General features: G+C 43.0%; 1 protein-coding gene across 1 annotated transcript in view; it reads left to right on the plus strand.

The window, feature by feature from the left end:
* The window catches only part of MAML2 (mastermind-like 2 (Drosophila)), a 484,193-nt gene that overhangs the window by 308,587 nt on the left and 160,567 nt on the right, over window positions 1–15,039 (plus strand). The window contains exon 2 of the mRNA XM_006887331.1: window positions 12,005–13,570. Coding sequence (XP_006887393.1) covers window positions 12,005–13,570 — 1,566 coding nt within the window. The remainder of the gene's footprint in view (window positions 1–12,004; window positions 13,571–15,039) is intronic.

The following is a 15,039-nucleotide window of genomic DNA, read 5'->3' on the forward strand; positions in this document are numbered from 1 at the left end:
TGCGCCTCCTTCTCCGGCAGAGCATCTGGTGGATTCGAACTCTGTTCCTCTGGGATTGCAGTGCAGCTTCTTGCCACTAGGCCACCAGAGCTCCCCTTAGACTGTTGTTCTTGCTGTTATGTGCCATCGAGTCGCTTGCGACTCATAGCAACCCCATTTACAACAGCTCTAAACTGCTCTGTCCTGTGCCAATCTCACTGTCTCCGACACACTCATTCTGATTGCCCCAGTCACCGAATCAATACATCTCCCAGAGGGCCTTCCCCTCCTGCGCCTGCCTTCCACCCTCCCAAGCATGATAAAAAAAAAAACCCCTCTAATGGAGTTCTGTTCTGTAGAGTGAGGTCACTATCAGTCATAGGTCCACTTGATGGTGCCTAACAACCTTGGCCGAGGTGTTGATGTACAGATACTATTTCCAGTCTCTCAATCAATGCTTTCTTGATAGATGATGAACTTGTAGCATCCTCTGAGGGAATGTATGGAAATGTTCAGACTGTGAAATGCCTTCGTTTCTCCACTGTAATGAGATGTGTGTTTCTGAGGCAACTTGCCAAGTTTTTATTTGTTGTTATATGCCTTCGAGTTGCTTGTAACTCATAGCGACCCTATGAGCAATAGTTGCCTTATCCTGAGCCAATCTCACTGCCTTCAACACACATGTCCCTATTACCCTAGATACTGCGTCAATCCATCTCAATCACGGTCTTGTTCTCCACTTACCCTCCACTCTTCCAAGCATGATGTCCTTCTTCAAGAACTGATCACTCTTGGCAACAGGCCCCAAAGTATGTGAGGTGGAGTTTCAAAATCCTTGCCTCCAAGAAGCAACTTGGTTTCATCCTCTCCAGTTCAGACTTGATGGTTCTCTTAGCAGTCCATGGTATGGTCAATACTCTTCTCCATCATGAAAACTCAAAGGCATCAATTCTTCTTCTGTCATCCTTCGTCATTGTCCAGCTTTCCAATGCATAGAAAGTAATTGCAAGACTATGGCGTGGATTAGGCACATCTTAGTCTCTAGACTGACCTCACTGTTCTTCAGCACTCTGGTGAGGTCCCTGGCAGCAAACTTCCCCAGTGCAGCTTGTCTTTTGATTTCCTGACTGCTGGTGCCAGGAGTGTTAATTGTGGATCTGAACAGGATGATAATCGTTAATAATTTCAATCTCTTCTCCATCTATCATGAGGATGTGAATTTTCCCAGGGGAGAAAATCTTTGTTTTCTTGATGTTGAGCTGTAATCCATATTAGAGGAAATTCAAGATGCTCTGAAGGAATTGACAAGGAAACAAGCCCCAAGAATTGGCAGCATACCAATTGATATATTTCAACAAACAGATGTGCTCACCATATTGTGACAAGAAATCTGGAGGGCAGAGCTACCTTGCCAACATTGCCAAAAAAAAGGTGATCAAACAGAGTGTGGAAATTATTGAACAGTATCACTAACATCATATGCAAGTAAAATTCTGCTGAAGATTGTCCAAAAATGATTGGAACAACATCAACAGAGAACTGCCAGACATACAAGAAGGAGTTAGAAAAGGCTGTAGCACTAGGGACATTATAGCTTGTGTCAGATGGATCTTGACTGAAAGCAAAGAGTACCAGAAAATGTCTATTTGTGTTTTATTGACTATAGAAAGGTATTTGTGTAGACTACAACAAATTGTGGCTTACCTTGAGAAGAATGGGAGTTCCAGAATACTTGATTGTTCTCATGCACAATCTATAATTAGACCCAGAAGCAGTCATCGAAGCAGAACAAGGAAACACTACATGGTTCAAAACCAAGAAAAGAAAGTGTCAGGGATATGTCTTCTCTCTATATCTTTTCAATGTGTATGTAGAATATATCATTCAGGAGGCTGGACTTTGTGAGGAAAAATGTGACATCAGAATGGAAGAAAAACTTATCAAGACACAATCTTGCTTGCCAAAACTGAGGAGGACATGAAGTGTTTGCTGCAGAAGGCCAAGGACTGCAGCTTTTAGGTAGCCTTCTCTCAACCAGCTCTGAAAGCTAAGGGGTTGCCATCAAAAAAATGTTAAAAATGGAATATCTTGGCATTTGTGTCTTTAGAGTAGGATGTTGATTGGTTTACTTTAAAATCATGAATTTTCCATTTCATAAGGAATATCTGTTACTGGATGAAGGGCTCTCTGGTGGCTTAGTGGTAAGGAGTTGTGCTGCCAACTGGCACAAGGCACCTGGTTCAAGTCCACCAGCTGCAACTTGGGAGAAGAATGGACGGTCCCCTCCAGTGTGATTTATTGCCTCTGAAACCTACCGGAAGCTCAGCTATGAGACAATTCTGACTTGGTGATCTGTAGTAACAACACAACATTACTGGATAGAGTAGCCACATTACACCTATTAAAACTTAAATTGCTTAGAGAAACAGCAAAAATTATTACCATGGAATATATTTCTTTTAAATTGATATAATTTGGTAGGATATTTTCATTGTGATTTTAATGAACGTTTACAGAAAAAGTTGGATTTTCATTCATTCATTATTACACATTTTCCTCCCTAAATTGATACAATTTAATCTCAGATAGCCTCATCTGAACATGTCATGGAGCTGAAACTGGTTTATGAGGGTCATTATTATGTTAATTTTTCAGAAGATAATATAAAATACCATAATGATTACCCATTATGTACAATGTTTGGATGAGCTTCCAGATTGATTCATACTGGAAAGCAGGAGTGACATCTACTTCCTAAACCAGATGCTCTGGAAACTCTACAAAAATCTCTAAACTCTATAAATGTACAGACATTATGTTAGTTATAGAACAGAGTTCAGGTCTTTTGTGCAAAGCTTACTCTCAGTCATATTTGACTTGACGACACTTACCCGCTGCTAAATGAGACTAGTGCCGTTACATCTGGAGGAACAATCTTCCACTTTGTACATCACTCTTTGTCAATGTGCTGTATGAAGTAACCTGGGTTTGCTGTGATGTTGAACCTTGTGCCATTGGGGTATCAAATACCAAACTGGCTTTCCAATGTGGACAGTGTTTGGTGGAGCTCCCAAGTGTAAAACAGGTTTGGAAGCAGGAGTGGCATCCACTTCCTAAACCACATGCCTCCGGAAACTGTGAACTTGGAGAAATGATGATAGTTATGGAAAGGCATTAGGTCTTTTGTTCATAGAGTCACCATGAGTCGTGCTCAACTTGATAGCAATCAACAACAACAATATAAAATAATGGGCAGGAATCATTATTAGTATCTAGTTTCAGCTGTGCTTCTCACCCTAAAACTGTTTGTCTCCTTAAGGTTGAATCTACCAGCAGCCCCACAGGGGAAAGGTGGACAACGTTCTCCCATTGTGATTTACAGCCCTGAAAACCAGAGGGGTGGGGGTGGGCACTGTGAGTCAGAATTGACTCATGCATAGTGGATTCAGTTGTTGCTGAGTCAGAACCTGGGGGTTCTGAGTTTCTGCTTCTCCAACCTGGCTGCACATAGATAATTTACCAAAGAAACCCGAGACCTCAACTAAAACAATTCCTATAAGGTTCAGAGATAGCAGAAGACAGTAAAGTGCCATTGTGCTGTATGGTCTCCCCAATTCTATAAACTCAGAAATCTGGATTCTAGGAGAATAAAAATCATTCCATCAAATTTTGGAAGTAAGTTATAGAATTTTTTTTTGGGGGGGTAGATGTGTCACACCTTTCCTCGAGCTCTTCCAACCCCATATTCACCTTCCAAATACTTAGTGTTTTTCTTGAAACAGTGAAAAGAAATGATCCTATAAATTCTATAGGAGGTGTGCCCTGAAACCTCTCAGTGCCAGCACTGTTACCCAAGGAGAACACTGAGTCACCATGGGAATTAGAATTGCATCTCAGCTTTAGCGTTTGTGGGAGCCTTGAGACCACCCTCAGTCCATCACAAAACTTCACACATTCCCGCACTTTGAGTTCCCAGGGATGATGACCAAGCTCTTGCCATAGTTCCAATTCTTAGGGCTTCACATTCCTTTGACTTCAAAGTTTAGGGAAAACAAGAGAAAAGATCACTCAAGCAAAACTCTATTGGTACCATTGAATTGCTTGTGTACTGAGTATAAAGCTTTTCCCCACAAACCAAAGCCGCCTACTTACCATTGTTTACTACTCAGTTGTTAGAAGGATCCAGTGTTCCATATACTCACATCTGCTAATCATCCACCATTTGAACACCTATAGCATGTCCAGCTTTTTATACTATGAGTTTAAAACTATTTGGTAAAGCCTACTCATTAGTAGCAGTGGTCTATCACTTTGCTGCACTGGGGTAACTCATGTTTGCTGTGATGCCGAACCTTGTGCTACTGGGGTATCAAATGCCATAATGGTTACCCATGGTGGACAGCGTTTGGTGGAACTCCCAGATTAAGACAAGATTGGAAGCAGGATTGGCATCTGCTTCCCAAACAACATGCCTCTGGAAACTCTAGGAACTTAGAGAAAAGATGGTAGTTCTAGAACAGGGTTCAGATCTTTTGTTATTAGGGTTACTATGAGTCGTGCTCCACTCGATGGCACTTAACAACAACAACAACTTAATATATGCACATAAAGTAATGTCTGCAGTCTCTCTCTCTCTCTCACTGCCATCTAGAAGGAACCAACTCATAGTTAACCCTTCATTGGGTTTCCAAGGCTGTAGAACCCATGGGCATAATCACCCAACTTTTTACTGCAGAGTCACTGGTGGATTTGAACTGGTGCAGTGGCCCAGCTTTTGAATTAACAGCATGCAGGCCAGAGTTCCGTTTCCCTATAATACAGGGAACATAAGGGTAAGAAGGAAATTTTATTTATTCTTTTTACAATACTGAAACCAAAACTAGATGGTAAAACACCATCTAGTTGGCTTTGGGGCAAGAGACCTAAGCACTATGATGAGTTGTAATTCATTGCTCCAAGATCCCAATTTATTTTTTTTTTTTACTGGAAGAATCATGTATTCTATTTTGAGTCAGTCCTTTTCTAATGATATCTGTGTCCACATCTGTCTCAATCAGCCTAGTGTAAAATGGTCTGAGCAAAATGTATAGATAGTGGGACCAAGCTCGTCCTTTGACAGGGTTTGGTAAATTTGTTTCTACTGTTTATGCTTTGTTGAGAAAGACAGAAATCTACTTGGGAGAAAAATAATGTGACCTATGGACTGAATTGTTACCTTTGTGTGGCACATTCCGTTTCTAGGGCAGCACAGGAGACAAAGAATGCATTTATTCTGTGCAAAGGATAGGGAGCAGGGGAAGAAAAAGAAACCAGAGGATTGTGCAATAAAGGCATTTTCAAATCCCTCCAGGAAGTTTGTGTTTCGAGTCCTTTGGAAGAGTGAAGCCCAGTTGCTTAAAAGAATCTGTTTATTGGGGCTGGGGGGACCCCAGCCCCTTTCTACTGTGTACTGTATTTTGCTTGTCCCTAGAAGTTCTCGGCATCCCATCCCAACCCTTGGGGCAGGCCAGCCATTGTTTCTGCACCCTTCCCTTAACTGGCTATACCTCCCCCAGCAGAGACAAACAGACCTCAAATAACACCAAGGTGTTCAAAGAGAAGACTGAGAACATGGAAGAGAGTGAAAAGAAACAATTTGCTAGATCTCAGCAAAGAGTAATACAATGATTCCTGTGGACTGTGCGAAGGAGCTTGAACTTGCTAGGTGGAAAATGATTCCTAAAAGAAGCCCTTTTGTTCTGTGGCGACATGAGGATGATATTAAATGTGTAATTTCCAACGGTGCAGGTTTATTGTGCAAGGGGGGAAAAAAGCCTTTCCAGTCCATCTTGGTACTGGAAAAAGTATAAATATTTTAATGTAGTGCTCATTTGAAGCCTTACATCCTGCACTAGCTTAAACATCTGTATATTTCCCTTCATGCAAAGCATGACTTGAGATGGTATGGTTCAAACCACTCTCACTGTGCTTGGTAATTCCTTTCATCTCTTCCCTTCTTGTACTGGAGCCTGGAGAGTGATGTCCTGAGCTTTCACAGTCAGTCTTCCAACAATGATGGTACCAGCCATTCCTCTCTCCTGTCTAATCACTATGGGTCCTGGATGTCCTTCTTTTTGCCCTGTACATGGCGTACATCTTTATTCCAATGTCCTGTCTCAGTCTTCCCTGTTCACAAAAGGTAAGGACTGAAAGGGAAGTGAGCAGCCCTGCTGGGGATTAAGAATGAGGACTTTGGACTCGAGCAGACCTGCCTTGGCGTCCTGCCTCCTCAGTCATTTGCTGTGCATTCCTAACATCAGGAGCCGCAATTTCTTCACTTACAAAATGAGAGTAAGAATATATGCAGAGAGCTGAGAGAGGGTGAAATGATACCCTGCACAACAAAGTGCCTTTCTTAAAATTTGCCTTCAAGCCCCAGTTGTCATTAGATGAGAGCAGGGCCACGCTAGGACTTTGAGAACTCTCCCTGGTGGTGTGGGCCACTGTAAGTTGGGCTGCTAACCCACTGGCTGCTAGATTGGAATCCAGCAGCAACTCTGAGAGAGAAAGATGGACAGTCTCCTCGCATTGCAACCCACAGCCTAAGAAACCCGACTGAGGGTCAGCTGAGACCCAGCAGACCAGACAACAATGAGTTTGAGAGGCATTGTTGGTTTCAAGGACCTTTTCTTCTTTTTAGAAAGAGTAAAATGTCTTTTATGTCAGCATTTATATAAGATTGAATATATTAATATTATATGAATCTTGCTCTCTAGCCTAAATATTTCTGTCTTCCTTGCAGTTTGAAAAGAAACGAAAGCATTTTTGTGGGCTCCTTAGATTGCTGTAGGTCCTCGATGCAGTCTCTGGCATGTCTAACGTTAGCCCTTGCTGAGTTTTGTTTTGTAGAGCCTTCCTTCTGCCTTGTCAATACTATTGACAGTTTTCTGCAACTGGATGCTCTTCTGGCCCTCAGACACTGTAAAAAAGAGCAGGGACCACAGAGGGAGTGACTTATCTGACCTTTACCAACTTCATAGAGGGGAAACTATCCCCGGCCACAGCATCAGTAACCAAAACCAATTCCCATGAGGTCAGACAAGTCCCCCACACTCCCAAGCCTCTTTCTATTCATCTCAGCACCAATATTGCTACTTTACTAGGACCAAAATCTGCTGTGATAGCACACAGACCACACAGAATCATATTGGGGGAGTTAAAAGGATATAATTCAGATTAATAACAAAATATAGTCAAGACATCTCCCAAAATGTATGTGCAGGGACCTCAGTCTCAAGCTTTGGGATGTTTCCAAGTTCTCATTCCTGCCAGTATTGGCTTTCCACCCCTAGTTTCCCAACAAAGTTCTCAGTTCTGCTACTGTTGGCTTCCCTCACCCCCAAAAGTCCCATTTTACATCAGTTCTCCAGTTCAGCCATTGCTGCTGCTGCTACTGCTGCTGCCGCCGTCCCAAAGCAGATCCTCCAGTGTGTCCTACATTTCACTGGATTGAGGGAAGTCATCTTCCTCTTCTGGAAGGGGAAGAAGTTCTTTTGGTGGGGGAAGATTTCTTCTGTGCAGCTGAAGCCCTTAAGTTTATTGGCGAGACTAGCCAAACCCCTTGTAGATTTTTGAGACTATCCAGTCTCCTTATGAAATGATAGATAGCCAATCCTCTTGAGGATAGACCAACATATCCCATTCGCATAGTTCCACCATCTGTATAGCAACATCAAATAAGAGCTAGGGAAGTCGTATTGAAAAGATAAACTCCACAGATACACAGGGCCCCTATACTTCACCCTTCCCTCTCCTCTCTTCAATATCCAAAGAACTCACATGTTTCCTAGCCCCTCTCACCTTGCCCCTAACCTTCTCATTCTAGACCTCTGTCTTCATGCTCTCTCTGCCATGATTGAGTCTCATTTCCTTAGAGTTTAATTTTTTGCCTGGTAAGATGGCTTTACATTTTCACCTGATAAGGAGGCTTTGAATTTTTTTTTCTTTTCATTGAGGTATTGCTTACATGGTTCCTTCTCTTCTGTTGGAACATGTGTATTTTGACAAGAAACTCTGAGATTCAATGTCACAATTCAGAGTCTCATATTTTTATGGAAGAGTTTTAGTGCAGCAAATTAAGTATTTCAAAACAAAACATGACCTAGGATAATTAAATGTATTGTATTTTGCAGGGAGCTTGGTGCTTACTGTGTCTGTACGTTCAGCAGGACTTTACAATATAACTTGGGGGTAGAAGTTGTTCTAGGGTAGGTTGCAGAGTATTCCCAAAATCCTCTTGGTGAAGTATCAAACCTAATGGAGTTCTAATAGAATCTCTTCACCCATAGAGTTGTCATTCATGGCATCTTGAAGGAGGACTTCTGTTTTCCAATTTAGATCATTCATCATTTAATTCTAATTGATGCTAAACGAACTGAAAAACAAGCCTCCCTTCATCAGTGCCTGTTATCTTCTGAGTTCAGGTTGTGAACTCAAAGATCATTTTGTTTATTGATGAGAAGATGATGGCCTAGAGAAGTAGAGCAACTTTTCTATCATAGACTGATCAATAGCAAAATCAGAACTAGATTCCAGTTCTCTTCAATATTTACATGTGGATTTCATTACCTTTTCAGAGTCTAAATACCATTTATTCCTCTTGTTGACTCTTTAACTACCTCTACCATTCTAGTGGCCCAAAGAAAGTGTTAGTGCTACTTCACAGGGTGCCTACCTCACTGCTCTAGGAGTGGCCAGAGCAATGGGAGAATCTTGCAGAACAGGTTTTTACAAAGCAGTGGAATAATAATCAAAGGTGATATAACCCAAACCTGGGAAAAGAATATCCTCCTTTGTTTTTTTGCTAGTTGCGAAAGAACCATTAAAATTCAACTCATGGTGAAATAAATCACAGTAATTCATCTTGAGGCAACATGACAGAACTTCTTTGGTCTAAATTCTTTCTGACCCTATGTAGGACACACGTTGGTAACTTTGAGTTTCTGCTGAACGTGGTGGTGTCTGGTGGTCTTCTGGGCTGGTATCCCCACTGAGAAGATAAAGTTAGGAGCCAGGAAGAAGACAGACAGAGATTGCAGAGATGAAGGAAGGGAGAAGCTACCCATCTATATACAAAACATATCCTGCCTCTTGGTGCAAGCTTATGGCCCACTCACTGCTGAATGGGAAGTTCCAGGAACATGGCGAGAACTTGATTGAAAGTAACAGAAGGTAACACATACTAGTTTAAGCAAAAAATGAAATTTATAATAAAGATCCCAGCATGTATCAAGGAAAACAGGGAGATAAAACAGCTGACCAAAGACTGGACTCAGACCCTGAAATTATAGAAAAGTTCTTTGTCTCTTCTCTCTGCTTCATTCTTCTTTCTACAGATTCACTTCCTCTATCCCTCTGCTTGACATAATGGGAAATATTACCATGAGCAGCTCACAAGTTTTATAAATGACTGTAAAGCTACCCAAAGACATCTTAGCCAACTTTCTCTAATTCCAGTCTAACCATGGTAGAGACTGATTGGCCAAGCTTGAGTCAGTTTCCTCTCTTCAAGCCAATGAGTAATGGCCAGTGGGTTTAAAAAAACCCTATAATAATGACATGGTCCATCTACCTTAACTGTATACCAACTATAAATGGACAGAACAGATAAGGGAGCAATGAAACAGTTGTTGACTGTACAGTTGACTTAGAAACATATCACTCACACTTGACTGTAGGCTATATCTCAGTCATTCTCAGATTTCTATCATTTCATCTGGGATCCAGAATGTCTCTGTGTTGCAACCCCTACCTGCTGCCTGTACCATAGACCTAAACAAGCTGATTGCAGCATATTGTCATTGAAATGACACAGGTTTTTGATCCACACAGACACTGTGGATTGGAGCCCAGATTTACCATTTACCAGCTGTGTGACACTAGAAAAGTTACTTAGCTTCCCTGAGCCTTGGTTTCCTTCCCTGTAAACTAAGAGCATTCACATGTTATCTAATGCAATTTTTGTTCAGTTAAGGCAAATACAGTAAACAGTATCTCATAGGTGTCTTAATAGTATAACAATAGATGCTCAGTTAATTTTTTTTCTTAATTACCTGTTGTTGTTGTTATCTATTGTTGACTTGGAACCGACCAATAGCTGACCCTGCAGTGAGTTTCCAGAGGCTGTAAATCACACAGAAAAAGAGTGCCCATCTTTCTCACATGGAGCAGTTGGTGGATTTGAATTACATGTCTTTGGGTTGGCAGCACAACTCCTTGCCACTAAGCTACCAGTATTCCTTGATTAATTTACCTAGAAACCTTTTTTATGTGGGTGAGAAAATGATGGCAAATGAAAAGTGGGGAAAAGTAGAAGTGACCAAGTTTTGTATCTAGGAAGTATCTTCCTGCCCCAGAAAGTTTAGTCTGGCCCTGAGCAAACATGAAACAGTTTAAGTGGGTCAGTTGCACTGGGAAAGCCATGCTTTGATAGATACAGACTCTCACTTTAGAGCCAAGTCAACAAGAATCCTTTACAAGGATCTGAGGATCAATTATGCGTGTTGTAGTTTTCTTATTAATTTACTGGTGCGACTGCATAGCCCTTAAACTTTTCCCTGTGATTTTCAAAGTTCAGATAATGCAATCTAGTGGCTGGCTTAGTGAATTAAATACTGTGTTTGATACTATTTAGAGATACATACAGCCCATTGAGAGTGGAGTAAATCGTGCTTTTCTATTAAAACTAGAATTTATTGAATGGTGAAAGAGTTACATTGCAATAGAAAGGAATATGATTAAAATACATTAGCAGCTCCTGGAAGAAGGATGAGCAGTCTCCTCTTGTGTTATTTAGTCCCTCTGAAAACCTGCTTGGAGGGTCACCTATGGGTCGGTTCCAACACAATGGCATGCAACAACCACAATGGCAAACACTACACAACATTTTTATACGAGTTATCTCATTTCTTCCTATGAGTTAAGCACTATCATACCCATTTTCCAGATTAGGAACCTGAGGTTCAACCAAATAAATAGCTGATCACATAGCTCTGAATGGCAGATTGACATTTGAGCTCCTTGTAGTCTCTCAGGCAGCTCTGGTGACCTAGTGGTAAAGAGTTGTACTGCCAACCCAAAGACAGGCAGTTTGAATCCACTGGCTTACTCAGTCAAAAAGATGAGCAGTCTCCTCCTGTGAAGTTAACTGCCTCTGAAAATCCTTCAGAACATCAGCTCTGGGTCAGTTCTGACTTGACAGTACACAGCAAAACATTTACTCTCTCAGAGCTGCCTTTGCTTTTAACACTCTACACTTGGATTTGTTTACAAATAGGCAACAAAAGAAATAAATCATCAGAGAAATCTGTGCTTGGAGCATCTCACTTTTGATAAATGACATTCTCATGGCTTCTCTGTGTCCGAAGTTGCTCCATGGGCCTGAATGCAAAGCAGCAGTGTCCCAGGAAGAAAAACAGATGAACAGCAAATAGAATATCTTGTTGGGCCCAGCAGCTATTCTAGTTACTTATACAAACGATAGCAGTGATGAAGGGGTTGAATGCTGGAAAAAAGAAATTGGAAATCTTATCCTAGCTTTAGCCTTATCCATCTTTCTTGAAATTGTGTGTCTGCTGACCTTCTGCGGCTACGTGGAACGATATGTGCATGTGCGTGGAATATTTTGGCGGGTTCTTGGAAACATCAGAGTTTTCGTTATCAATCAAAGGTATTACCAATACTTCTGATGACATAGGAAGAGGGTTTTTTCCATTGACCTTTGTTCAAGTCAGGGAAATCACTGTGCTCTGTAACCACCAATTAGCCCGCTGTCCCAGAAACGTTGTCTTTTATCCAGTTCGTGCTACTATGAGTTTTATTATGTCCCAGGCTGTGCTTTGCCTGTGCTTTATTCCCTTTGACTGCATCCTGTTGCGTAAATGGAGGAAACATTTAAATATTATGCCTCTTTTGATTAGAAGTCCATCTGGATTAATAGCTTATGTTTTCCTTTTTTTTTTTTTTTTATTCCCTCTCTGTCTTTCAGCTCCAAGGCTCCTTGAAAAGAAAACAAGTTGTCAACCTGTCTCCTGCCAATAGCAAGAGGTCCAATGGCTTTGTTGAAAACTCGTTTCTGGATATCAAGAGAATCCGTGTCGGGGAGAATCTCTCTGCAGGACAAGGCGGCCTCCTAGTAAACAATGGTGGACAAAGCCAGATTATGTCAGGGACCTTGCCTATGAGTCAAGCGCCCCTGAGGAAGACGAATGCGCTGTCACATAGTACTCATTCTCCAGGCAACGGGATGTTTAACATGGGCTTAAAGGAGGTGAAGAAGGAGCCAGGAGAGACTCTGTCTTGCAGTAAACACATGGAAGGCCAGATGACCCCAGAGACCATTTTTCCTAGTAGGTATGGAGATGACCCTGGAGAACAGCTGATGGATCCTGAGCTGCAGGAACTGTTCAATGAGCTGACCAACATATCAGTGCCTCCCATGAGCGACCTGGAGCTGGAGAACATGATCAATGCCACCATAAAGCAAGACGACCCGTTTAACATTGACTTGGGCCAGCAAAGCCAGAGAAGCACTCCGAGGCCCGCCCTGCCTATGGAGAAGATCGTCATCAAAAGCGAATATTCACCCAGCCTGGCTCAAGGCCCCTCGGCCTCTCCTCAGTTGAGGCCCCCATCAGCTGGTCCTGCATTCTCCATGGCGAGTGCTGCCCTCTCCACATCCTCCCCCATCCCTTCTGTCTCTCAGAGCCAGGCTCAGCCTCAGACAGCCTCAGGAGCAGGCCGGGCCCTGCCCAGCTGGCAGGAAGTGTCCCACGCGCAACAGCTCAAGCAGATAGCTGCAAATCGCCAGCAACACACCCGGATGCAGCAGCACCAGCAGCAGCATCAGCCTACCAATTGGTCAGCCATGCCGTCTTCAGCTGGGCCTTCCCCAGGTCCCTTTGGGCAGGAGAAAATCCCCAGCCCTTCCTTTGGCCAACAGCCATTCAGCCCACAGAGCTCCCCTATGGCTGGGGTAGCCAGCAGCAGCAGCCAGTCAAAAGTAATGGCTAACTACATGTACAAGGCCAGTCCCTCAGCCCAGGGAGGCCACCTGGATGTTCTCATGCAGCAAAAGCCTCAGGATCTCAGTCGAGGTTTTGTTAACAACCCACATTCAGCCATGGAGCCCCGTCTGGGCAACACCAAGCCTCTGTTCCATTTTAACTCAGATCAAGCAAACCAGCAGATGCCTTCTGTTTTGCCTTCTCAGAACAAGCCTTCTCTCCTACACTACACCCAGCAGCAACAACAGCAGCAGCAACAACAACAGCAGCAGCAACAACAACAACAGCAGCAGCAACAACAGCAGCAACAGCAGCAGCAGCAACAGCAGCAGCAACAACAACAGCAGCAGCAGCAGCAGCAGCAGCAACAGCAGCAGCAGCAGCAGCAGCAGGTACCCCCACCGCCACCCCAGCCTGCCCAGCCTGTATCAAGCCAGTCTTTACTAAGGTCGCCCTTGCAGCTTCAGCAAAAGATTCTGCTCCAGAAGATGCAGAATCAGGCCCTCCAAGGACTGGGGTATCAAATCTCCTCCCAGCAACACAGACAGGTAAGACCTCTCTCGTTCCCCACACAGAGATAGCTCCCTGAGCCCATTCTGGTTTTTCATTCTGCTTTGGCTGTCACTGTGTTTGTGTCGGGGTAGCATCAAGACCACAAGACAGTAAGTGACCTTGAGGGATTTGGATGAAGACCCCATAAAACCTAGCTCACTTATGGCGTCTGGAAAAAGGGGCTAGGATTTCCCTGTAGACTGTTGCTCTCGAAGGATCTTTAGTGAGCAAGGGTTCTTGCTTATTAAAATTGTTGTATTACAGCTGATACCTTTAGTGACATATTCACTCAGGGAGCTCTGATGGCCTAATGGCAAGAAGCTACACTGCAATCCCAAAGGCTCGCAGTTTGAATGTCTCCAGTTTCTCCATGGGAGAAGAATGGGCAGTCTCCTCCTGTGTGATTAACTGCCTCTGAGAACCTACTGGAAGGTCAGCTATGAGCTAGTTCTGACTCAAGGGTACACAACAGTCTTTAAGTCAGTATGCACTTGCCAGGCACCTACCGTGTACTAGATGTGAATATACTGAATATCGGAATAAAGCTGGAGATGACATTAAAAGTGTTTAATGGCCAGCCTTCCATCACTTTCCACCAAGTGGAATGTTCAGACTCAGCCCTCTTGAATAAATCATGCAACAGATCTGTGCTGTAAGACCCAGTCTCTGCCTGCAAGTGCCATCTTGAGAGCGAGACAGGTTGAAAAGCTCCCATTGTTACACTGCGTGGAACATGTGATGATACTAGGGTGCCAAGGTTGGGTATCTGGCCAGCAGTGGGAAATCGAGGAAGGCTTTTGGAGAGTAATGTCTGATTAAGTGTTTCAGGGTGATATTGTCATGACAACAAGCACACACAGTTCTGGTTACTCTCTAGCCTGTGGGTAGCAGAAAACAAAGGTTTTATTCTGCCCCACACACGAATAGTATGAAGAGATTTGCTCTGTGCCTCCCGAGCACATAGTGATGAATAGCCCCAAGCCCCAGGAAACTTGAAAAATGAAACTCTTCCAGGAATCCAGGAAAGAAAGGAGAGAGTGAAGAAGGAAGGAGGGGGACAGGGACTTAAAGAAAAGAAGAAAACAGGGAAGAAAAAAAGGTTAGTGTGAATATTGCTTTGTGTATGTAAGTCTGCGTTTGTGCCCAAGCACAAAGACCGCGCACTGCGTGTCAAAAGCAGGGCAGTATGGCAACACAGAGCTTAATCCAATGACATTCCTCGAGTAGTTTTCATAGCTACTGCCCAGAAAAGAATGCCACAAGGTCCACCGACTGTGTCCAAGCTGACCTTTGTCCCAGATGTGGACCAAGAGAAAATTGGTCTCAACAGGAATGCAAAAACAATGATCCAAGTAAAACTTGAAACTCCTAGCCACTGAAGGGGGTTTTATTTTACTTTTTTTCCATTTTAATTGCAGCCTACAGAGAATGGTCTTAGGGTAGAATGTATGTATGTTTCACAAAT

The sequence above is a fragment of the Elephantulus edwardii genome, unplaced genomic scaffold (assembly GCF_000299155.1).
Source record: "Elephantulus edwardii isolate Elephantulus edwardi_28Jun2011 unplaced genomic scaffold, EleEdw1.0 scaffold00056, whole genome shotgun sequence".
In the NCBI taxonomy this organism is placed as follows: Eukaryota; Metazoa; Chordata; class Mammalia; order Macroscelidea; family Macroscelididae; genus Elephantulus; species Elephantulus edwardii.